Source organism: Rhinopithecus roxellana, chromosome 6 (assembly GCF_007565055.1).
Source record: "Rhinopithecus roxellana isolate Shanxi Qingling chromosome 6, ASM756505v1, whole genome shotgun sequence".
In the NCBI taxonomy this organism is placed as follows: Eukaryota; Metazoa; Chordata; class Mammalia; order Primates; family Cercopithecidae; genus Rhinopithecus; species Rhinopithecus roxellana.
Genome location: NC_044554.1, coordinates 132,732,344 through 132,758,451, shown reverse-complemented (window position 1 = coordinate 132,758,451; position 26,108 = coordinate 132,732,344). Strand labels below are relative to the sequence as shown.

The following is a 26,108-nucleotide window of genomic DNA, read 5'->3' as shown; positions in this document are numbered from 1 at the left end:
GGTGTTGGCGCTCCAGCTGATTGTAAAGTTGCAGCTGAGAACAAGTTTCCTAATCTACTGAGTCACACATTTGTGACTTGAGTCCTTTGTGCTCCTTGCTTTAATTTTATTATTGAAGAAACCCCAATAATAAGAATTAATACAGTTCTGATTCTAGATCACATTTTACCTCTTGTCTTCAAAACTGTTGAATCATAAGCCTTGGTTGGCACCGTGGGAGGAAAGGGCTGCTGGGCGCGGGCTTTAATGCCTGTGTAGAGGTCCTCAGGTGACGTGAAGGTGGGGAACATGGCGCCGCGACAGGTGTGTGTGTGGTAGGGGTGTTCAATTGGATATGGCAAGCAGATCTCTCTAAGATTTATTGAGGAAACAAAACAAAATGAAAACAACAGAAAGAAGTACGATTGAAAAAATTAATCACCAAATATTTATTGGGACCTTTTTTTTAATGGCAGAAACTGTTCTAATGCTGGGGGACAGGACAGTGAGTCGATGTCCCTGTGCTCATGGAGTTGGCATTCTCTTGGAATGTATACCATAAAACAGGGCATTTTCTTAATTTTGCTAGATAAAACTAAATTTAATTTAAAAACAAATCATGCTCAATTCTTTATCAGTGAATAAGTTTCATAATTGGTATAAAAAATATAAAGCAGAAAATAAATGAGTTTTGTGTTTTTAGAATGGTATATAGGAAGAATTTCTAGTTGCTTTTAATTACTGTGTCTTATTTTAAGAGGCTCCCAGGAATTGTTTTGGGCATTCTGCTTCAGCAAAGTGATCTCTAACCATCTTGGAATGACCTTTCAACCCAGGGCATCTGTTTCTTTAAGCAATCAATCAACAAAATATACTTCCTGTTTATATACACAGTACTGCTTCAAAATAAAAAAGCCAAAAACTGTTAGCACACTGAAGGAAAAAATAAACACGTTAAAGAGACCATAGGGATATAATTTTCCTATCATTTGGAGAACTGGCAGAGGTTAAAAAAAAAAAACCATGTGGGAGCTGTCTAAACCAGAAGAAAAGCAAAATTAGGAAGTCCATGGGATAGAGAAATGTTATTCATAACAAGAAAATTAAGTAGAAAAAAGCAAGACCAAGTGTTATGTGTTGAATTTCTCCCCTCCACCCCCATCCATATATTGAAGTCCTAATCTCCAGGGCCACATACTGTAACCTTGTATGGAAATAGCGTCATTACAGATATACTTAGTTAAGACCAAGTTACTCCATACTGGAGCAGGGTGGACCCCTAACCCAATACGCCTGGTATCCTTTTAAGAAAGGGAAAGTTGGACACAGACAAACACCCAAGAAGAATGCCATGTGAAGATGAGGCAGAGATTGGGATGATGCATCTATAAGCCAAGGAGCACCAAAGATCACCAGCAAAGCCCAAAAGCCAGGGGAGAGGCATGGGACAGAGTCTCTATCACAGTCCTCAGAAGGAACTAACCCGGCTGACGCCTTGATCTCAGACTTCCGGCTGCCCACCTTGGAACTTGCCAGGCTACAAGCAGAAAGGTGAATCGAAGAAATATGACCTAACAAAAAGGACTTTACTTTTCAAACTGTTTATGAAGAGAATTTGAAAAGCCCAAGACAAGGGTTATTCACGTCGTCGTTTTTTTAAAAATAGAAAAACCAAAAAAACCTAGACATTAATTTTAATAGCCTTTTGAATAGGTCTTTAGCTGAAACACAACTTTTTAAATGGCAGCTTAATAATTTCTGTTAAGCTTGATAGAGGACTCCCGTGGCACGGAGGACACTGGGTGCTCAGATCTCGGCTTCTAACACCTGTCTCCAATCAAAGGAGCCAGGGTTTCTGGGAGTTATTATTATTATTATTATTATTATTATTATTATTATTATTGAGACGGAGTCTTGCTCTGTCACCCAGGCTGGAGTGCAATGGCACGATCTTGGCTCACTGCAACCTCTGCCTCCCGGGTTCAAGCCATTCTCCTGCCTCAGCCTCCCGAGTAGCTGGGATTACAGGCACTTGCCATGCCAGACTAATTTTTTGTATCTTCAGTAGAGACAAGGTTTCACCATGTTGGCCAGGCTGGTCTTGAACTCCTGAGCTTGTGATCTGCCCGCCTTGGCTTCCCAAAGTGCTAGGATTACAGGTGTGAGCCACTGTGCCCGGCCACTCTGGGAGCTATTATATAAGATGAGCCTGGATTATCTTAGACTGACAGAAAGAAAGGAAATGCTAAAAGGAAAAAAAAAAAAAAAAAAAAAAAAAAAAAAAGCCAAAACCCTACAATGATGGGGAAATGTCAAAGGAATATAGGAGCAAACTCAAAGAGCTCCTCATTGCCAATCTTAGTAACAAAAGAAAGTGGTATTGGATTGCTACCTAAGTACTAAAGTACAAAATAAATGTCCATGAGTCTATACTGAGAGAAATAAGTGATTGAATAAATAAATAAATGGAGTGGAATAGATACGTCTCCCATGTATCTATTCTAGAATGCCAAATAATTTATGAGGGTACTCTGCTTTCAAGAAGGTGGAGTATAAACCCAGATACCTTAAGTGTGGGCTGCACACAGTCACACAGAGAGCTTCTTCTAGAGTGCAGTATGGAAAGGAGGGAAGAAAGAGTGTGTGTGCAGCGGGGAAACCTGCTGAGGACACCTCTGTGGGGCGGTCAGGGTTAGCATTACCAGGGATAGATCATGCTGATGGCATGTACCCTTGCTACGATGTCATGAAAACAGCACTTTAGCTCCGTAGTCTTCCTTCCGCAAATACATCATCCCACTCTAACCATAAGAAAAGTATCAGTCAAAGCCCAATTTGGGGGCATTTACAAAATATCTAACTAATAATCCTAATCACTGTCAAGGTCATTAAAACAAGGGAAGTCTGAGAAACTGTCACAGCCAAGAGGAACTTAAGGAGAGATGATGACTAAATGTAATGCGGTACTCTGGATGGGATCCTGGGACAGAAGGACATGAGGGAAAAACTGAGGAAATCTGGATAAAGCATGGATAAAGCATGGGTCATTGTAATGCATCAGCAATGGTTCATTAATTGTGACAAATGTGCCATATTAATGTGAGATGTTAACAATAGGGGAAACTGCGTGTGATGTATATGGGAACTCTCCACACTATCTTCACAATAATTCTATAAATCTAAAATTATATGAAAATAAAACATGTACTAAAAAAGATTTGCAGAGGATATAATAGGAGAGAAATAAAAGTAATGCTACCCTGGACTTGCACCAGCCTTTCCTTCCCACTATTAAAACATAGTTTTCAGGCCAGGCACTATGGCTCACACCTGTAATCCAGTACTTTGGGAGGCCGAGGTGGGCGAATCACTTGAGCCCAGGGGTTCAAGACCAGTCTGGGCGACGTGGAAAGAATCCATCTCTACAAAAATTACAAAAATTAGTCAGGCATAGTGGTGCACACCTGTAGTCCCAGCTACTTGGGAGGTGGAAGGATCACCTGATCCCAGGGAGGTCAAGGCTGCAGTGAGCTGTGATGGCACCACTGTACTCCAGCCTGGGCGACAAAGTAAGACTCCGTCTCAAAAACAAAAACAAAAACAAAACAAAACAAAACAATAAACAAACAAAAGAAAAGTTTTCATGGAAAGTCTCACTTGTTGTTTTCACACTTCGGAGACATAAGAAATGTCAATGTTTTTTCTTTGATTATAACAGAGAAGGAAAATATAAGTTATTTACTTACCTTACTGTTGAATTTGGCGGTTTGGGTATCCTAGAATAAAAACAGGAAATAAGTTCTAACTTATATTAAGGGCTTTTAAAGGTTTATATTCCTATTAGAAACTTGATTAATGATATAGGCTGGGCATGGTGGCTCACGCCTGTAATCCCAGACCTTTGGGAGGCCAAGGTAGGCGATTGCTTGAGCTCAGGAGTTTGAGACCAGCCTGGGCAAAATACAAAATAGAAAAATACCAAAAATACCAAAAATACAAAAAGAAAATTAGCTAGGCATGGTGGTGCATGCCTGTAATCCCAGCTACTCAGGATTACCCAGGAGGAGGAAGTTGCTGGGTGACAGAGCAAAAGTCTGCCTTAAAAAAAAAAAAAGAATAATAATGATGAACCCCATTTTCAAACCGTAATGCCATTAAGATAATGTTCTTGATTAACTTTCTGGATCCCTGAATATTGACAAGACAGAGATGTTGTTTCCTTATCTCAGTTGTCTGTTAATTTTTCCATCCATTTATTCTAACCTCAGTCCTGCTCACCACTGTTTCTGCATTTTCCATTTGCAGTGAAGATACATGGGATGACTACTTCTTTTTTTTTTTTTTTTTTGAGACGGAGTCTCGCTCTGTCGCCCAGGCTGGAGTGCAGTGGCACGATCTCGGCTCACTGCAAGCTCCACCTCCTGGGTTCACGCCATTCTCCTGCCTCAGCCTCCCGTGTAGCTGGGACTACAGGCGCCCGCCACCATGCCCGGCTAATTTTTTGTATTTTTAGTAGAGACGGGGTTTCACCGTGTTCGCCAGGATGGTCTCGATCTCCTGACCTCATGATCCGCCCACCTCGGCCTCCCAAAGTGCTGGGACTACAGGCGTGAGCCACCGCACCAGGCCGGGATGACTACTTCTAATGATAAGACAACTTTGGTTCTTTCTGACTTTTACTCTCATCATCAGGCAGTAGCCAAAGTGCTCTGAGGAAGCCCGACATTATACATGTGGTGCAATTTCATGGTCTAAAGTGACCCGAGTATGGCCCGGCTGGAGAGGATATTTAAGTACCATGTGTGCTTTCTACCTTTACTCAGGGTTGCTGATATCTCATGATAGTAAATGTTGCCTGGTCAGCAGAGAGAGAATAGAACAAAACGGACCAAGTTCCTGGAAGCATGCCTTTTCTGAAGCAGTTCATTCCAAGGCTGTGCATTTACTAATTACTCCGAACCTTGCATGCCAATAAATAATCCTGCAGACCTGGAAAAAGGTCGACTAAAGACGGGTAATCATCCATCTACATTGGATTTCAACAATTCGTTTCAGCCTATGCAAATAAAATTGTGAAAGACTTCAGGCGTGAAAAATGAACAGAATGTTATCAATTTGATAGTAAAAGTCAGTAAAATTGAATACACTTTAATTTTTTACATGTTCTTCCATGCTAGCAGATATTCCCTAGAAAGTGGCAGGTAAGCCATATAAATTTATTATCCTGTAATGTATTATAAACACGAGATTCCCATGAACTATAAAAGTTTATATCTTTTTAAATTTCAACTCTAAATCTGTGGGCATGAAACTAGAAAAGCATGTTCTGTCTTCCATTGACATCACTGAGTTGGAGAGATGGTGGGGGCACAAAGGGCAGGGAAGTGATGAATATATGAATCCAAGGAATCTGGAGTTGTTATTAATAGATTGGCAACTATATATAACATAATATATATAATATATAATTAAGCTAGCATCTAAAATTATTCTCATGTGACAAATTCCACTACAATATTGATAAGCATATGCCTAAAATTGATTTGATTTGAAATGGAAAAAAAACAATTTACATTTAAAATATAAAATCTTTTTTAAAACTTCAAGATTTGAAAAGATAAAATGAAAGTAACAAATGCTGAGACACCTCTTCCTTGACCTAAATCAGTCCATTAATTTTACTGCCATCCTTCACATCTGCTTTGCAAAATTCACTTATCCCAAAGGGATAAACCAAGACAACCACAAATTTTGTCTTTTTGGCGCCATCTAGTGGCTAACTTGTATATTAAATTTTTACCTATCAACAACTAGTACTTCTTAATAAATAAGTGATAGTTTCATTATTACTTCAATGCTGTCGTGCTTAATATTTATTTGTTTGTTTGTCTGTTTGAGACGGAGTTTTGCTCGTGTCGCCCAGATTGCAGTGCAATGGCGCAATCTTGGCTCACTGCAACTTTCGCCTCCTGGGTTCAAGTGATTCTCCTGCCTCAGCCTCCCGAGTAGCTGGGATTACAGGCGCCTGCCATCATGCCCAGCTAATTTTTGTATTTTTAGTAGAGACAGGGTTTCGCCATGTTGGCCAGACTGGTCTTGAACTCCTGACCTCAGGTGATCCACCCGCCTCAGCCTCCAAAGTGTTGGGATTACTGGCGTGAGCCACTGCCCCCAGCTGTGTTTTATTTTTATCTAAAAATAAAAATGTATGCTTTTGTAATGTACATGACAAACTATTTAAAAGCATAATAAAATAATACACTTGAAAAGAATACCTTTAAGTGATGGCTAAATTAACAAGTATGGCTTATGTTAAAAAAGATACTTAGGAAGTGTTATTAGGAGTTATTTGCAGATGATAAAAAAACTCTATCCTCGTAAAATTCTGGTTGCAAATTTGTTGAGGGCCACTATGGCGTTTTCTATTGATATTTCAATAAATGTAACAGATTCTTACTAGGTTACATAAGTAGGTCAAAGGCAGGGAAATGGACCAAGATAACCTTTAGGAATCCCTTTGAACATTACTATTCATCAGCTCCTGTTTTTTTCTTGATTTTTTTAAACACTAAAACTATTGGTTTGTTATTTTTTTGCTTTTGTTTGTTTGATCTTGGTTTCTGGCATTAATTGTCTCTATTTTAAAAAAGGAATAATTTTTTTCTCTAAAAGTCCCCATTTGGGGCTTTCAAAATGTCTCATACAACTCATTTCCACTTAAAAATGTTATTTGATTTTATATAAGGAAAAAAACCCAGACTTACAAAGAATCATTTCCATAGAGATCACTTTTTTTGTTCTGGGTCAAATAATAAAATTGTTCAATAGGAAGCTTTCTGAAAAGAAAGAAAAGATTAAATTAAACATGTTTTAAAATTAACACAATATAATGGTGAGATAGTAAAAGACAAATAGATTAATAATACATCCACATATATGTAGAAATTCAATATATGAAAACGTGTCATTTTATTTTATTTATTATTATTTTATAATAAATAGAGATGAGGTCTTGCTATGTTGCTCAGGCTTATCTTGAACTCCTGGGCTCAAGAGATCTTCCTGCCTTGGTCTCTCAAAATGCTGGGATTATAGGCATGAGCTACTGTGCCTGACCAAAGGTGTCATTTTAAACCAGGGGAAAAAAGATGTAGTTTTCTTTTTTAAAATTTTAAAACTTTTTATTTTATTGATTGATTTTTTTTTTTTTTTAGAAACACAGTCTTGCTATGTTGCCCAGGCTAGTCTCAAACTCCTGGCCTCAAATGATTCTCCTGCCTCAGACTCCCAAAGTGCTGGGATTACAGGCATGAGCCACCACACCCAGCCAGGATATATTTTTTAATATAGAAAAAATTCAGTATTCATTTGAAAAATAATCCATTTCTATTTACACTATTCAGAAAGATAATTTCAGATGGATTTAAAAATCTAAAGAATTTAGAGAAAAACCTATACAAAAATAAAATGTATAGGAATATGCTTTTTCTTTGGTGGTAGGAAGGACCTTTAAAACAATAACTTTATTTTAAAAGTCAAAAACCTGAAAGAAAATTTGATCATCAGATTTAATTATAAGGCCGGGAGCTCACACCTATAATCTTAGCACTGTGGGAGGCCGAGGTGGGCAGATGACTTGAGGCCAGGAGTTTGAGACCAGCCTGGCCAACAAAGTGAAACCCCATCTCTACTAAAAATAGAAAAAAATTTGTTGGGCGTGTTGGTGCATGCCTGTACTCCCAGCTACTCAGGAGGCTGAGGCATAAGAATTGCTTAAACCTGGGAGGCAGAGGTTGCAGTGAACTGAGACCATGCCACTGCACTCCAGCCTGGGCAACAGAGTGAAATTCTGTCTCAAACAAAAAAGAATAAATAAAAATTTAAAAAAATAAAAACTAAAAAACTAAAAAACCCAAATTTAATTTTCAGACAAAACCCATAAAAGTTTAAATAAAATAAAAATTAGAAGAATTACTTGCAAATATTAGCAAAGATAACACATAAAGGATTGTTTCCAGAACATAAAGAACCAACAAGAATCTATAAGTAAAATACAAACAATAAAAATGGGTGAAGAATAAACATAGAAAAGGAAATGTGAATGGCCATACCTAAAAGATAAGGAAAGTACTCACCCCAACTAGTAAGCACTGAAATACATTCTCATAACCATGATACCCTTTATACTCATTAGATGGGTAAAAGCTATACATTTTGATAATATAGATGGCTGAGAGTGTGAGGAAATGAATACTTTTAGACACTACCATGACAATATAAATCATTTGGGTTACATGCACTAAAATTTAAAAAAATCCCTATACTGTGACCCACTTAGGATCTGGCATTTATTTATTTATTTAACTTTTTTTTGAGATGGAGTTTTGCTCTGTCGCCCAGGCTGGAGTGCAATGGCATGATCTCGGCTCACTGCAACTTCCATCTCCTGGGTTCAAGCGATTCTCCTGCCTCAGCCTCCCGAGTAGCTGGGATTACAGGCACCCACCATCATACCTGGCTAATTTTTGTAGAGATGGTTTCACCATATTGGCCAGGCTGGTCTCGAACTCCTGACCTCAGGTGATCCGCCCACCTCAGCCTCCCAAAGTGGTGGGATTACAGGCGTGAACCACTGCGCCCAGTTGGATTTGCCTTTTAGAAACCTTTGAGCATGAGCTCAAGAAGCTTTGTACAAGGATGCTTTTTAAATGTGGTTAATGCATAAAGAAACACAGAGAGAAAAGAAACAATACATGATGGCTAAACTATGATGTATCCATATTGTAGAATACTGTGAGAAATTAAAAAGAATGATGTAGATCTATGTTTATCTGCATTTACAGGCATGTGACCATTTCTAGATTGTACAGAGAAAAAAACCCCAAATTGCCTAATACTATGTATCAAGTGATTCCACATTTTTTGAAATAACACTGTACATTTTCAATGGATACATGTATAATAGTGTAAGTGCATAACAAAAGGCATGGAAGGAGACACCAAAATGGTAACAGTAGTTCTCCTCTAGGAAGGAGAGTGAGACTACAGGGTAATAGTCAAAAGAGTACAGACCTCATCTGTAACCTTTTCATGTTTTCATGTATACTATGCTCACCTGCAACTTGTGGCTGCCCAATTATCTTTTGAACATGCAGCCTACATTTTTTTTTTTTTTTTTGTGATGGAGTCTCACTCTGTTGCCTAGGCTAGAGTGCAGTGGTGCAATCTCGGCTCACTGCAACCTCTGCCTCCCAGGTTCAAGCAATCCTCTTGCTTCAGCCTCCTGAGTAGCTGGGATTACAAGCACCTGCCACCATGCCTGTCTAATTTTTTTGCATTTTTGGTAGAGACGGGGTTTCACCATGTTGGCCAGGTTGGTCTCAAACTCCTGACCTCAGGTGATCCACCTGCCGCGGCCTCCCAAAGTATTGAGATTACAGGTGTAAGCCACCGCACCTGGCCCCAGCCTACATTTTTGTAGTGCGTGTACCGTGAATGTCATCTACCCAATGCAGATTCCAAGAAACTTGCTTTTTCCAGCCTCTGAATGGCCCTGGAGCATGAGGGTTATTTGTATCCCACAAGAATGCTCACCTAGAGAACCCCACCACTGAGGATGTTCTCAATAATTAGGCAGATACAACGACCAGCTCTGTGCGTGTCAGGTTTTCTCGTCACTCCGGTGCTTGCTCAGTGGCTTCGTAACGAAGTGATCATGGCGGCACACAGAAATTATCACATATGGACTCAGCAACATGAACTTCCCTCACTAAGACTCACCTGGCTGTTGGCGCATTTGAGTTTGCCAGCAGAAGTGACCAATCCTAAGCGCTTGATAGGGTGATCTATCCCTGGATGTACTAGTCAGCCATCTGGTGGTAGGATAATTACACTGAACCCCTTCCATCATCAAAGAGATAAGATTAGACACTTCTTCAAAATGGGGATTTCCCTTCCCTTCTCACCATGCCTCTGCAAGTAACATCATCAGTAAACTTACTAAATGTCTCATTTGTTGCCATGCCGTCTTAAATAATATTATTTTTGATTAAGGAACTCAATTTACCACAAAAGACATTGGGCAACAGTTGGTTGCATTCAAATGATTCACCATATATACAGAATGTCATATTTTGCCATACTTACAGAACATTAGAATGGCTTACTGAATATTCAATTATGGCTGAGTGTTGTCCTAAAGAGTGTGGGACACGCTCTGAACCAGTGACCAACACGCTCTGAACCAGATTCCCCCTTAGCCAGAATGCATGGTCTGAAAACCAAAGGGTGGAAGTGGGAATGGTGCCTCTTACTGTTATACTTATGGTTACACTTGAGAAACTTTGACTCCCTCCCCAGCCACCTTGAGCTTTTGTGGTTTAGAGGTCAAGGGAGAAACGCTTCCATCCGGGGACACAACAGCAGTCCCAATTGCATTGGAAGCTGAATTGATGATGATGTGGTAATTTTGGGCAGGATGACTGATCCTGAATATCAAGGGCCAGAAGATATTATACAATAATGGGGGAAAGGAGTATTCTGGAACCTAGGGAACCTTTTGAACACCTGGTATTGTCTTCAGTAGCATGGAGTTAATGAAACACTATAGCAGCCTTACACAGGCAGAACCACTAAGAGCTAAGATCTCTCAGAACATACTTTTGGGTTGTCGACAAGTAGCATACTCCCACCAGCTCAGGTATTGGCTGAGGGCAAGGGAACTGGGAATAGGTAGTGAAGGAAGGAAATTATTATTATTTATAAAAGCATTTTTAATTTCAATAGTTTTTGGGGAACGGGTGGTGTTTGGTTACATGAATAAATTCTTTACTGGTAATTTCTGAGATTTTGGTGTAATCATCACCCAAGTAGTGTACACTGTACCCAATGTGTAGTCTTTCATCCCTCACCCCTTTCCCAACCTTCCTCCCGAGTCCCCAGAGTCCACTGTATCATTCTTATGCTTTTGTATCCTCATAGCTTAGCTCCAACTTATAGGTGAGAACATACAATGTCTGATTTTCCATTCCTGAGTTACTTCACTTAGAATAATGGTCTCCAACTCCCTCCAGGTTGCTGTGAATGCCGTTATTTCATTTCTTTTTATGGCTGAGTAGTATTCCATGGTATATCCATGCCACATTTTCTCCATCCACTTGGTTAATGGGCACTTGGGCTGGTTCCATATTTTTGCAATTGTGAATTGTGCTGCTATAAACATGTATGTGCAAGTGTCTTTTTCATATAATGACTTCTTTTCTGGAGGAAGGAAATTATAACACCAATGATAGCCTCGTGACCAGGTGCAGGAATGAGGACTATAGTCGCTTCTCCTATTTTCTTCCTTGCTGTGTATTCTGCCTTATGTATCTTCTTTTTTCCTCTTCATTTTCCTTATTATTTCATATAGGATGCATTGGTGATAGTTAGCTTTATTAGAGGGCATGGGTATAGCATATTGGGACAAGATTACAACTGAACTAGACAGGAGTGAGCACTTGGAGTTGGATATAGCAAAGTTGGAAACTGCTTTCCTTTGGCCTCTGCTTTTGGGGAGGTGAGTGTATTTCCATTTGTATGAAAATTGTTGCTTTTTTTTTTTTTTTTTTTTTTTTTTTTTTTTTTTTTTTAGACAGAGTCTTACTCTGTTGCCCAGGCTGCAGTGCAGTGGCACAGTCTTGGCTCACTACAACCTCCGCCTCCTGGGTTCAAGTGATTCTCCTGTCTCAGCCTCCTGACCTCGTGATCCGCCCATCTTGGCCTCCCAAGGTGCTGGGATTACAAGAGTGAGCCACCGCGCCCAGCTGCATTTTCTTACATTGAAGCAACAGTTCTCCAACTTTGCTGCATGTTGGAATTATCTGAGGTATCTTGTTAAAATGCAGATTCTGTTTCAGTAAATCTGGGTGGAGGCTGAGATGTGGCATTCACCATTTCCTAGGTGATGCTGATGCTTCTGGCCCAGGTACCGTGTATTGAATAGAAAAGCATGTTATTGTTGCTGCTGTTGTTTAGAGTGACAGTCCACTGGCACTCAAGACTATCATCCTTACAATACCCTTTCTACATTTTGCTAGTTTCCCACATTTGGAACACCCCACTTCCCAGCATTCCTAGCAGCCAGGGTGCAAATGTGCCCTAAGTTCTGCCAATCATCCCCATCTATACTAGACTTTGATTTGACTGTGAGTAGCCTGAGAACATGAGCTTCATGAGGCGCATCCAAACTGCCAATAAGGTGGCAGCAGGGGTGTCCAGTTAAAGAGGCACTTCCTCCCTGATGAGGCCAGTCCTGGGAGTGAGTTGGCCACTATTCCTGGATGCTGAACAATGAGCCTATTTCTCTAGGCATCCCACAGTTTTGTGAGCTAATCTAATATCCTCCCATAATCTTGTTCTTTTCTCTTTTTTTTTTCTGAGGCAGAGTTTCACTCTTGTTGCCCAGACTGGAGAGCAATGGTTAGTTTAAGAAGAACAGGATTGGCCAGGTGCGGTGGCTCACACCTGTAATCCCAGCACTTTGAGAGGCCAAGGCAGGTGGATCACCTGAGGTCAGGAGTTCGAGACCAGTCTGATCAACATGGAGAAACCCTGTCTCTACTTAAAATACAAAATTAGCCGGGCATGGTGGCGCACCCCTGTAATCCCAGCTAGGCTGGGAGGCTGAGGCAGGAGAATTGCTTGAACCCAGAAGGGGGAGGTTGCAGTGAGCTGAGATCACGCCACTGCACTCCAGCCTGGGCAACAAGAGTGAAACTCCATCTCAAAAAAAAAAAAAAAAAAAAAATTAAGAGATATGCCAGGTATAACTGGCATTCTAAGTGGAACAAGTATTCTCTCTCTCCCTGCACATTCAGTAAGAGATCATGCACCAATCTCATTTCGAAGTAGATTGCCCTTAAGAAACAAGTCTTTGGCTTTCTTTTTACACACTAGAATTCTGTATGAATACTTCTAATTCTTACAAAACATTGTGCATTTTTTAATATTTAAATTTTGGGAGGGCAGTAGCTGTAAATTCCATACAGAGCTATCTCCCCAGTCTCTAGAACAATGCTTCCTATACTTAAATTACAGAGCAGATAAATGAATAAACAGATGCATAAATAAAATGAACAGATAAAACGAAGTTGGGGTGTTGGAGTCAATAAATCTGGACTCAAATCCCTATTTAACAACTTTATAATTGTCTGACCCAAGGAAAGGTGCTGAATCTCTCAGGTCTGTTTATTCATTGTAAAACAAGGATGGCAGTATCTGCTTCACAAAGAGATGACAGTTCCATGAGAGCATGGGCTTAAACACATCTGTTGAGTGAATGAATGAACATGAGGTCCTCACTATCTATAATGTGTGTTGATGTCCGAATCTTTCTAATTGGCCTGTGACTGTCAGGCCTTTTTATTTGTCTGCTCTTTATTGCTTTTCTAAGGCTTTGACAAGGTCACCAGCGGCACATGTCCCTGTTGTTAATGTTTCTCTCTCTTGCTGTGGCTTGTCTTCCTTAATTTATTTCTTTTACCTGCTTTAGAACAAAGAATTAGTTAACTAAAGTGCTCATGAGCCAGATAATCAGGATTGTTAGATAAAGCAGGGGGAAGCAGGCTCTGTGCCAAGTGTATGATAGACTCTGCTCTGAGTAAATGTCTTAATCCTTAGGAAATATTTAATATGACATTTGCTATTCAAATTTTTTTTTTTTGCTTTCTCTTGAATTTTAATGTGTTTTGAATAGAGTTGCTGAGTGACTTTAAGATTTATAGACTATTATTGAAAGGTTTTAACACTCGAAAACAACGCCCAGCAGATTCTAGTGATTATCAAGAAGACTGACAAATTACAAATCAAAAGTTCCAAAAACCAAGAGCATCTGTACAAATTAGGCCAGGTCTTTGCTCAAAAATATTTAACATTTAATTGTTTTTCTCTCTTTCTATCTCAGGAACATTTCCATTTAGATTTAGGTAAGATATGGCAAGTAAGTAAAGGAATTAAGTGAATAAAAATTTCTGATCACAATATTTTAACATCACTAAGGACAGCAAAAACCATTCATTTATTATTATTTCACAATTAGAAATTAGTCTTTCATTCTGTGTCTTTTCATAAATAGTAAAAGAAATAACTTTGAAGACAGATTTAAGCAAACAAAGGACTCACAATAGAAATAAAGAAAAATGGATAATAAAGACCTTTCTGTGAATGGCAGAAAGTTTATTTACCTTGGCCAGGTTTCTCCACCAAATCCGTAATGCTGATGTCCTTTGCCCATGACACGAGGAGGCTCACACTTTGGCCTGTGGTCCTCGGGGAGTGAAATCGGTATTATCCCACCATACTCTCTTTCAGCGCCCCAAGGAAGCCTACATTGTTGAAGTGACTCCCTTAATTCCTGATACCTGTGGAAAAAGACAGACTTTAAACAGCCTCAGCAACAAAACAGATGCACAAAACTGCATAACGGATTGCATAAAATTCCTACCACTTCACAAGAATTTTTAGATTAAATCTTCAGAACACAGAATTCTCAGTGTCAGGTAGATTATGATACTGCTTACTTAGGCATCATGGGACTGCTGAAAGAATGAGGTTAAATTTCGGAGGACTTACAGATTATCCTTTTTTTGGTCATCAGTTGTAGTGTGCTTATCTTTTATTTTTTAAATTTTATTTATTTATTTTTTTGAGACAGGGTCTCACTCTGTTGCCCAGGCTGGAGTGCAGTGGCATGATCTTGGCTCACTGTAGCCTCTGCCTCCTGGGTTCAAGCAATTCTCCCACCTCAGCCTCCTGAGTAGCTGGGATTACAGGGGCGTGCCACCATACCCAGGTAATTTTTGCATTTTTAGTGGAGACGGGGTCTCATCACGTTGGCCAGGTTGGTCTCAAATTCCTGACCTCAGGTGATCCACCTGCCTCGGCCTCCCAAAGTGCTTGAGATTACAGGTGTGAGCCGCTGCGTCTGCCCATGTGTTTATTTTTAAAAACAGCTTTATTGAGATTGAATTAACTTGCCACACAATTCATCCATTTAAAGTGTACCATTCAGGCCAGGTGCAGTGGCTCATACCTATAATCCCAGCACTTTGGGAGGCTGAGGCAGGAGGACTGCTTGAGCTCAGGAGTTCAAGACCACCCTGGACAACACAGCAAGACCCTGTCACTATTTTATAAATTTATAATTAATTAAAAAATAAAGTGTATAATTCAATGGCCTTAAAGTTTATTCACAGATATGTGTGAGCATCCCCACAGTCAACTTTACAACATTTTCATCATCTCAAGAATACCCTGCATTCCTAAGCCATTATCCCCTATACTCCCCACCCTCAGTCTATCCCTTGGCAACTATTACACTAATCTACTTTCTGTAGATTTGCCTATTCTGGACATTTCCTGTAAATAGAATAATATAACACGTGGCCTTTTGTGATGGGCTTCTTTGACTTGGGATAATGATATTTTCAAGGTTCATCCATTTTGTAGTATGTGTCCATACTTCATTCCATTTATTTATTTATTTATTTTTAAGATGGAGTTTTGCTCTTGTTGCCCAGGCTGGAGTGCAATGGCATGATCTTGGCTCACTTCAGCCTCCACCTCTCGGGTTCAAGTGATTCTCCTGCCTCAACCTCCCGAGTGCCTGGGATTACAGCTGCCCGCCACCACACTTGGCTAATTTTTTGTATTTTTAGTAGAGACATGGTTTCACCATGTTGGCCAGATTGGTCTTGAACTCCTGACCTCAGGTGATCCCCCCTGCCTTGGCCTCCCAAAGTGTTAGGATTACAGGCGTCAGCCACAGCACCCAGCCCTTCATTCCTTTTAATGGCTATGTAATATTCTACCATAGAGATATATCATGTTTTGTTTCACCATTTATCAGTTGATATCATGTTTTGTTTCACCATTTATCAGTTGGGTTATTTTCACCTTTTACTCTTGTGAATAATACTGCTATGAATATTCATGTTCAAATTTTGGTTTGAATACCTGTTTTTAATTCTTTGGGGAATTAAATTAGAAGCGGATCATATGGTAATTCTGTTTAATTTGTTGAGGAACTGCCAAACTGTTTTCTACAGTAGCTGCTCCATTTTACATTCCTACCAACATTGTATGAGGATTCCAATATCTCCACATCTTTGCCAACACTTGTTATTTTCTGTTAAAATTTAAAAGAATTATTGCCATTCTGGTGGATGTGAAGTGGTATCTAATTGTAGTTTTGATTTGCATTTCTCCAATGACTAATGATATTGAGCATTTTTTCCATGTTCCTATTGGCAGTATCTTTATTGGAGAAATATCTATTCAGATCCTTTGCATTTTTTGTTATTTGTCTTATTTTTGAGTTATAAGAGTTCTTTATATATCCTACTTACAAGTCCCTTGTCAGGTATAATAGGCAAATATTTTCTCCTATTCTGTGCATTTTCTTTTTACTTACTTGATAGTGTCCTTTGAAGTAAAAAAGTTTTTTAATTTTGATGAAGTTCACTTGATCTGTTTTTCCTTTTATTGCTTATGCTTTTGATGTCATATCTGAGAACACAGTTGCAAATCCAAGGCCATGAAGATTTATTGCTATGTTTTCTTCTAAGTATTTTACAGTTTAGCCCTTACACTTAGGTCTTTGATTCAGGATGAGTTAATTTTGGATACAATATGAGATAAGGGATCTCATGCATCTATTCTTTTGCATGTGAATATCCAGTTGTCCTAGCTCTATTTGTTGAAAATCCTTCTTCCTCATTAAATGGTCTTGGCTACAGATTATTTTTGGATTTTCAAAAACGGAGAGTATTGTAAAGGAATATTCCCAATCTTGTAAAGGAGCTACTTGCTCAGAAGTTTTATCTAGGGCTACTACAACAATGGTTCGCAAACTGTGGTCCCTAGACTAGTAGCGTAAGCGTCTCCTAAGAGCTTCTTAGAAATGCAAATTCTCAGGCTCCACCTCAGAACCTAAGAATCAGAATCTCTGGGGATGGGGTGCAGTAATGTTTTAAGAAGCCCTCCAGGTGATTCTTGTGCATGCTAAAGTTTTAGGAGCACTATTCTATTCAACAGTTAACCTCGTATGGTAATCATGTCTCCAAGTCCCACCCCTTACAACAGTACTATGCAGTGGACTGGAGATACGGGGGTTTCCTAAATTGGTTGGTAGGGCTTATCTAATCTTGAAACTGGTAGCTCAGATGATTCTCTCTGCTTTTTCTTAACAAAGGAGTGAAGGGCAGGGCTTCTATTGGCTCACTGTTGTAACCAGGCTGTACCCCAGTGCCTGGCACACAGGAAGTACCCAATGAATACTACTGAATAAATGAGTAAGGCCAAAGAGGTGGATTTGTTTCCTGTACTGCTTTCTGTGAGAGAGGAATGAAATCTTCTGGTTAGGAACACAGCCTCACAAAAACACCTACAAATGTATCTGGCAAAAGTTCTGCTTCCTAATTAGGAAGGATTTAATGACTTTCAGTTTCCAGTAATGGGGGCCTATGTTATTTGGACCAAACTTCCCACTGAAAACAACTAAAAATACTGGGAGGAGAAAAAAAAATCTTAAAAACAACTAACTTTTTGACAAGACAGAAAGGGATGAGTGCTACATAGAGGGTAAATAGGAACCCAGTGAAGTAAGCAAGCAGGGAAGCCACTTCTGCCCTTAGGGCAGGGCCAATCCTGGCAAATTTACATTTTTGTTTTAAGGTGAGGGATATGGAAATCAGCCAAGTGAGGAAACTAAAGGAGACCATCTACACAAGAAGGTGGGACCTTAAAATGCTTACCCTCTCCTGTTCAAGGTGAGTCAGAAGTTAACCAGTTCCCCTGTGGCCCCAGTTTGCATCTACCCTAAACTTAAGCTTGGATTTAAGTGGTCCTGGATTGGTATTACGGTATATACCTATAAGGCACTTTGCAGGACAAACAGGAATCCTTTCAGGAGGAAGGATTCTTGGGGGAATCACACGATGTGTGTTCTAAAGGATGAGTAGGAGTTATCTAGAGGAAAGAGAGGAAATACTGGGGCATGCAAGGGAATAGCAGGTAGAAAGGCCTAGAGTTTAATAGACTGGAAAATTCTTGACAGTGTTGGGCTTCAGTCTAGAATCTGTCTTAGGGAAGAATTACTTTTGTTTTGTAAAATATTCTGCTAAGCCACTTGGCGTAGACACAGACTCTGAAAGTATAGGTGTTGGTAGGAGCTCAAGCAAGCTCAGACTGATTAAACTGCTCTGCAGTGGGAGAAATGTGTTTGCTCTTGAAAGAGGGAGAGGAGAGGAAAGGGGAGTAAGGGAAGAGGGAGATGAGAGGAGCCAGCCTGATGGTGAGGCTACTGGGGACTGCACTGGTTGGAAACCCAGGGAGAAACCCTTGGTGACAGCTGGTTAAAGAGACCTTTTAAGAATGTGGAAGTTATGGCTATAAAGTGTTTTGGTTACATGTAGCGTGGCATGGTGTGACTCTCCCTCCTGATCCCCAACAGTTCAGTGAAGTTTACCAGGCTCACAAATGCTCTGCATGGACAAGGTCTTTAGAGAAAAATGAGGGATGACTGAGTTTCACATCTGGGCCAGTGTGTTCTTTTAAGTGCAACCAGGAACCCAAAGTCAGAAGTGACCATGAGACTTTCAAATGCTATCCCTACCCTTGTCATGGGAACTTGGATAAATCTGGAGGTATTCCACAAGGCATGGAGTGAAGATTTGAGTAGAACTTACCCAGATCTTAGGGGTTGAGAAAATAGAGTTGAATTTTGAACTATATTAGAAGAGTTGATAGAGAATTCCAGAACTTGGGGCATGTAGAGAAGGGCCATACTGAGAGGTGGAGCATGAGAGGAAAACAAGGACAGTATCCTATCCTTCCAAATCCTCTGGACTGTACCGTGAGAACAGTGGCAGCCACTCAGAAACATGGAGGAGATGAAGGGCTGGGGTGAAGGGTTGGGGAGGAGGGTGAGAGGAGGAAGGGGGAAGAAAGAAGGAGAAAAAGGGAGGGAGAGAGAGGGGGAGAGAGTGAGAAAGAGAAGGGGAGATAGGTAGATAGGGAGAGAGAAGGGGAGAGACAGGGAGAGAGAGAGGGGGAAGGAGGAAGAGGTATGAACTGTGGAGTAACTATTTTCTCTTTACCAGTACAGTGCGTGGCTTAACATAACCCCCCTCTCCTCCACCTGGAATAATTGTTGAATAGAATGAAGAAGCAACACTCAGGACTGTCTTATAAGTGGAATATATTATCCTGTGAAGTCCCTAGATTGAGGGTTGACAAAGCATGGCCCATGGGCCAAATCCAACTCCCTGTCTGTTTTTGTAAATAAAAGTCTATTGGAATATAGCCATGACCATTCATTTATGAACTATCTACAGTCTATGGCTGCTTTTGCCCCACAATGGCAGAGTTGAATAGTTGGACAGAGACCGTAAAGCCTACCGTCTGCCTCTTTACAGAAAAAGTTTGCTAACCCCACACTAGCTAGGCAAGGAGAGTCCTGGGCCCACTGATTTGGGGTGCTGTAGAAGGGACGCTGGCATTTAGCTCTCAGACCTCTACATCCTCTCTAGCTGTCTGACAACGATCAACAGACACGGTTTCGGGGACATGACAAGTTAAAAATATTTAAATGCATTTGATTAATGACAACCTAAGCTGTAATATGTAAGTTTGTAAAAGTTACATTCAAAACCTAAATGAGTCAATTTCTCAACATCTGACCCCCATATATTACATTGTCCCTGGAAGATGAGCCGGTAGAAAATGCTAATCAATCATTTGGAGACTGGCATCTACCTAAAGCTGGAAAGTTGCAGGAAATCATTTAAAATAAAAGACAATGCATAAATAAATCATATTTCCCTCTTACTTTAAGGTATCACGTCTCCCTCCCCTTAGCCTTAATACTCACAGAATTGTAGAGAAGGAACGAAATTAAAATAAAAATTGACATTTTAGGATGTAATAATTTTAGGATTTCATTATAGGCTCCCATTTGTTTCTGGATTCACTTCGTTGCTTTCTGATTCTTAAACATTTTTTAAAAATGATAGTTATCTGCCAACTAAAAATGAGGGTTATGTTTTAATAATTTCAATGAAATTTTAAACCTTTCTTTTTCCCTCTCTCTCCCCGCCTCCCTTTTTCTCTCCCTTTTTTCCTCCCTCTCTCTCACTGTCTCTCTCACCTCTTTCTCCCTCTATCTCTCCCTCTCTCTCCCTTTCTGCGAGCCCAGTAGTTCTCAATGTAAATAAAATACATCTCTATAAGAAAGAGAATAATTATCAAATTACTGGTGCTACCATCTCTAGCAATAGAAAATTGTTTACTTGTTTTTGAAAAAGATACATTCCCTATAGATGAACCAATATTTCATTTTAAAGTCACTGTACAAGATTTTGTGCATCAAGTCCCAAATTCAATAATTTAGCCAGTAATTACCGGGAGGCATGATTAAACAAAAGCTCGAAATAAACATAACCCTCATTTTTTGTTGGCAGATAACTATTATTTAAAAAAATGCTTTAAGAGTCAGAAAACAGCAAAGTGAATCCAGAAACAAAATGGGAACTGATAATGAAATTCTATAATGAAATCCTATTAGATAATGAAATCCTAAGCAGTTCTCAAGGCACTTCCTTAATGGATATGTTTGCCCTGTGAGCTAACAGAACTTGCTAGAAGTAAGGAGAAGTCAGCTGAATGAAAAAGGGGATAGGAATCTTGATGATTTTGAGTAGCTGTTCCCGCCACACTTAAATTTTCAACAGTATAAATAAGAAAAAAAATACCACCTGTTTATATACTTAATATTTTTAATGGAGATCAAGCAAGTTTATATAAAATAGTGGCTAGCATACTTGTTCTAAAAAATCCACTTGAATAAAGTGATTAAAGTGTAACAACTAACTTACTCTTGGTCATCAGGTAAGCCAGAACCATAGTCCTGGTTTTCTTACATTTTCAGTGCTGCTAGCCCAGTAGTTCTCAATGTAAGCTGAAAAACTAAAAAATGCAGATTCCCTTGCCCCACCTCAGACCTGGGGAGTCAGAATGTCCATAGAGGAAGCCTGGGAATCTGTCTTTCTAGGAAGTTCCTCAGGTGATTTTGAAGTACCCTGTCTGCAGACCAGTCCCAGGTAACACGGCAGCTAGACTGCGTCACGTTTTTGTATTGTTTTATTTTGTTTTGATTTTTGAGACAGGGTCTTGCTCTGTTGCCCAGTCGGGAGTGCTGTGGTGTGATCTTGGCATACTACAACCTCTGCCTCTAAGCTCAAGTGATCCTCCCACCTCAGCCTCCCAAGTAGCTGGGACCACAGGTGTGAGCCCCCACACCTGGCTAATTTTTGTATTCACCTCCCTATTGCGAAAAGAAAAAAAAAGTAGGCTGATGTGAGGAAATCATTTTGCGTCACTGTTAAAGCTGCCAAGTGAGGGCCATGATGGGTGCATCTAAGTTGTAGGTACAGCCTACATATCTAAGTTGTACCTGGATACATCACGGTATTTACAAAGAGTGTCCCTTTAAGTACATCCCTGTTTAGAAAATTAAGCTGCTGAGTGCAGATGTATGCTAGGGCTCACATTTATCCTTACCATTATGAAGGTAATCCCGAAAAACCAGGGGCTTTCTGTTTTGTATTGTTTTATTTTGCTGTTGAGATACTTTGTGATTCAAATTGGGAGCCACAGAACCCTGCACCTGGCCTGGAGAAGTGAGCCTCAGCAATGATAGAACAGACGGACCACCGGTATCCTGCGAACACCGCCCAGAGCCGTTCCATCACTAACACTGAGAGAGGAGACTCTTTTGTAAGCTGTCTGGCGGCTTTTTAAGAGGGGGTTAAGAGGAGGGGTTCTGAGAACACATGATCATCCTGGTTTTCTCAGTCTGGGGATTGTGAAAGGAAATAATTCATGTGAAATAAAAGGGAAAGCAAGTTGTAGTTATTAGTAGCCAGACACATGGTTGTACCTAGATAGAGCTTCAAATAATACCTTTTTGTAGTTTATAGTTGACCATATATCGTGTTGAATTTTATAGTCAGTTAACAAAAAATGTGCTTCTCTTAAATTTCATGCCAGTTAAAGGGTTTTGGAGCTGATCACTAACCACCTATAGGACCTTTTAGGTAGAGGGGATCAACATTTCAGTGAAAAGCCTTTGACAGTGCTTTTTGGTGGTGCATTCAGATATGACAGCCCTAAATTCTTGGATTCTTTTAGGCCAAATATAAAACCTTACATTGCTGTTTTTGAGCCAGGGACAACTGCCCATTCCCAGATCACACACAATCCACTAAGAATTTCATTTGACTCAAGTGAAGCTCTGCCTAATGTGATAGCCCCTGGAGTTGAACGGGAATTAAGGGCTGAAAACCACTCTTGTGAATCAGATCAATGGTAGAGGAGTAGGGGCAGCAAGGACTGACCCAGAAGTGACAAGAGCTCCTCTTCCCCCAATATAAGAATATTTCTTTTCATTATGTGAAAATAGCAATTGATTTTAAAAATGTTGAATATGATCTTTACATTAAAAAAAATTGGACAGGACACACATTAAGATGTTAACACAGTAGCTATTATCTCTGGATAAAGGAAGTACAGAGGGTTTCTTTCCTGTGCTTCATTTTCATAATCTTTCTGTGGAAAAAGAAAGAATTTGTTTTCCTTACAGATTTCTATGATTTCTACATTATGAGGAATGTGTGTTAGTTTTATAATTATGGAAAAATCATTCTTTTTCTTTATTAATATAAACAGCATGTTTGTAAACTGGAGAAGACCTGTGGAAGTCTGATCGAGATGGTGAAAGGCTAAGTGCAAGAAGAAAAAGGAGCTGAATGTGTGAGAATCAGTGTTTAGTCTGGCAAACAGAACTCTCAGAGGGGCCAAGAGAATCTTCAGATCTTGAAGGGCTGCTAGCATGGGATGATGAATTAATATTTTGCATAGCTTCAGAGGGAAGAACCAGAATCAGCAGGCAGAAATTACAAGGGAAAAAATTGTTCTCATTAGAAAGAAAATGATCTAACAATCAGGAGCATTCAAAAATGGAATGGACTGCCTGGTGTGGAAGTGCTGTCCTTTTCGGAAGTGTTTAAACTGAAGTTGGTTGACTGCCTGCCTGGTTTCCTAAAGAATTTTAAATGATTGGGAGGCTGAGGTGGATGGATCACGAGGTCAGGAGATCAAGACCATCCTGGCCAACATGGTGAAACCCCGTGTCTACTAAAAATACAAAAAAAATTAGCTGGGTGTGGTGGTGTGTGCCTGTAGCCCCAGCTACTCAGGAGGCTGAGGCAGGAAAATTGCTTGAACCCAGGAGGCGGAGGTTGCAGTGAGCTGAGATTGCGCCACTGCACTCCAGCCCGGCGACAGAGCGAGACTCCATCTAAAAAGAAAAAAAGAAAAAAACCCCACAAAACAAGTAGACAACCAGTCAGGCTATTTTTTCATTGTCCAGGTGTTTTGAGGTGTTTTCTTCTTTTCCTTTTCTCAAAATGATTCAAATAAATACAATACAGGAAATGCTGACACTAAGATCTTGGCAAACTCCTTGTGTGTATCTGTTATTTCATATGTAAAATGCAGATAACAGTAGTACTTATCTCATAGGGTTGTCATGAGGATTAAACGAATTACTACATACAAAGCATTTGGTAGAGTGCTGACACAGTAATCACTAGATATGTTAGGTGCAATATTTTTCATTGTAATTTTTTAAAAAAACTCTTTTTCTAGGTTCAGGGGTACATATGCAGGTTTGTTATACAGGTAAATTGCACGTTGCAGTGGTTTGGTGTACAAATTATTTTGTCACCCGGGTGATAAGCATAGTACCCAAGAGGTAGTTTTCTGATCCTCGCCTTCCGCCCTCTCTCCACCCTCAAGTAGGCCTTGGTGTCCGTGGTTCCCTTCTTTGTCTCCATGTGTACTCAATGTTTAGCTCCCACTTATAAGTGAGAATAGGTGATATTTGGTTTTCTGTTCCTGTGTTAGTTTGCTTTAGAATAACGGCCTCCAGCTCCATCCATGTTGCTGCAAAGGACACGATCTCGTTTTTTATGGCTGCATAGCGTTCCATGGTGTATATGTACCACATTTTCTTTATCCAGTCAACCGCTGATGAGCATTTAGGCTGATTCCATATCTTTGCTATTGTGAATAGTGCTGCGATGAACATACCTGTGTCTTTATGGTAGAACAACTTATATTCCTTTGATAGAACAACGTATAAGAACAACTTAGAATCCAATAATGGGATTGCTGGGTCAAATGGTAACTCTGTTTTGAGTTCTTGGAGAAATCACCAAACTGCTTTTCATAAATTAAATGATAATGTATAATTAATGTGTTACAGGGAATTTGGTGAAGCAAAAATTTACACAACTATAAGCAGCAAATTCTGGGAGTATTTTTGGGCAGATGGTAGAAGGTCATGTTAGGGAACCAATACAGTACTCTTTATAATAGTCTTTGATTACAACATATTAATTTCCCAATGAAGGAACGGGCCATTCTACGATTTTAGAATGTAGTGGATGAATACGATGTCTGGCTTTTATAGTACACAGCCACTTACTTCTCGAGTTCCTTACAGACACTTGAAGGTTCAGTTAATTGCCACATTTTGCCTTCCCTGTGATACGATAAGCAGAACAGCCCCCGCCCGGTGCCGTGGTCACGACTGTAATTCCAGCACTTTGGGCGGCCGAGGTGGGTGGATCATTTGAGGTCAGGAGTTTGAGACTAGCCTGGCCAACACAGTGAAACCCTGTCTCTACTAGAAATGCAAAAAACTTAGCTGGGCATGGTGGCACATGCCCGTAATCCCAGATACTCTGGAAGGTGAGGCAGGAGAATCACTTCAACCTGGGAGGTGGAGGTCCCAGTGAGCCGAGATTACACCACTGCACTCCAGCCTGAGTGACAGAGTGAGACTCCATCTCAAAATCAAACAAACAAACAAAAAACAGAAGAGCTCCAGAACAATACATGTTTTTCATCAATACACTAATACATTAAAACTGCTTTTTCTTCTTTGCTTTTTCCAGTTTTTGTTTTACCTGTCCTCTGATGCAGTTGGGCGAGTAGTCGTTTGGAGGGGGGTGTGCAATTCATTAGAGTAAAAGGTGTTGGACAGTATGTCAGCTCCTTCAAGCTCCCTGCAACAGTACGGCCTGCCGTGAATGACCTCCATGCTTCTTGGCTAAAAAGGCACAACCTGGAAAAGTAAAGGAGGGGACATTTGGCTTGTCGAGTCAAGGCAGGCAGAAAATACATTTTACACTGCTAAATTGTTCAACCTGACGCTGCACAGAAATCACAGGCTTCCCTCTGCACTGAAAGCGGTCAAATCAGTAATAGAGACCTAAATAAGTTCTATGGAAATAAATTTCAACTGAAACAAATCCACAAAGTGGATAGTGCCTCCAAGTAGTCACCAGAATGACCATCCAGTAGGTTCGTACCAGTCCGCTTTGTGGCTATCAACTGAAATTCAATTCCTGCCTCAAATTTAACTATAACTATTCAAGAAAACTCAGTTGACTTTTAGCCTGTGGTCTTTCCGAATATTAGAGACTCTTCATTCAACAGAATAAGAGCTGTCCTAAAGGCTACGGGGATTCCGGACAAGAATCCCTTTGCAGATGGTGGAGTCAAGGGTGCAGCACGAACGGGACCCTAAAGAGGATTCCAGGTTTCCACTGCGTCGGGGAGAATCCCACCTCTCCCTCGGACTTGGGGGAAAGCCAGGAGGCGGCGTAGCTGGGACCAAGGGTGCCGGGGGCCGAGGCCGAGCCTCGCGGGCTGTCATCGCCCTGCGAGCGGTGCCTCGGGGGTCTGGACACACCTGGGACATGAGTCTGGGGGCGCTGCGGGACCGCGCCTCCCCTCCGCTCCCTGCAGCTGGCGGTCTTCGCGGGCCGAGGAATTTTGAGGTCGTCCGCACCTGCGGCCCGGTGGAGCTGGCAGGCAGGGGCGGGGGCGGAAGAACGACGGCGGGCAGGCCGGGGTAGGGTGGGGCTGGGGGCGCTTGTGACGGTAGCCGTGACCGCGGCACTAAGTGATGCGTCCTTGAGGCGCTGGGGGCTTCCGGGTGGCGAGCGGGGCGCGGTAGGCGG

The 26,108-nt window shown here is 40.6% G+C and overlaps 1 protein-coding gene across 2 annotated transcripts in view; it reads right to left on the bottom strand.

Moving 5' to 3' along the window:
• The window catches only part of C6H7orf31 (chromosome 6 C7orf31 homolog), a 44,684-nt gene extending 18,704 nt beyond the window's left edge, over positions 1-25,980 (bottom strand). The window contains exons 1-6 of one of the 2 annotated variants that reach the window (XM_010375925.2): positions 25,838-25,980; positions 25,050-25,207; positions 14,202-14,378; positions 6,744-6,815; positions 3,726-3,755; positions 170-351 (exon numbers count right to left, since the gene is read on the bottom strand). In XM_010375925.2, coding sequence (XP_010374227.1) covers positions 170-351; positions 3,726-3,755; positions 6,744-6,815; positions 14,202-14,378; positions 25,050-25,183 — 595 coding nt within the window. In that variant the 5' untranslated portion in view covers positions 25,184-25,207; positions 25,838-25,980. The remainder of the gene's footprint in view (positions 1-169; positions 352-3,725; positions 3,756-6,743; positions 6,816-14,201; positions 14,379-25,049; positions 25,208-25,837) is intronic. The other variant, XM_030932930.1, reaches the window with a different exon arrangement.
• Between the last annotated feature and the right edge of the window lie 128 nt (positions 25,981-26,108).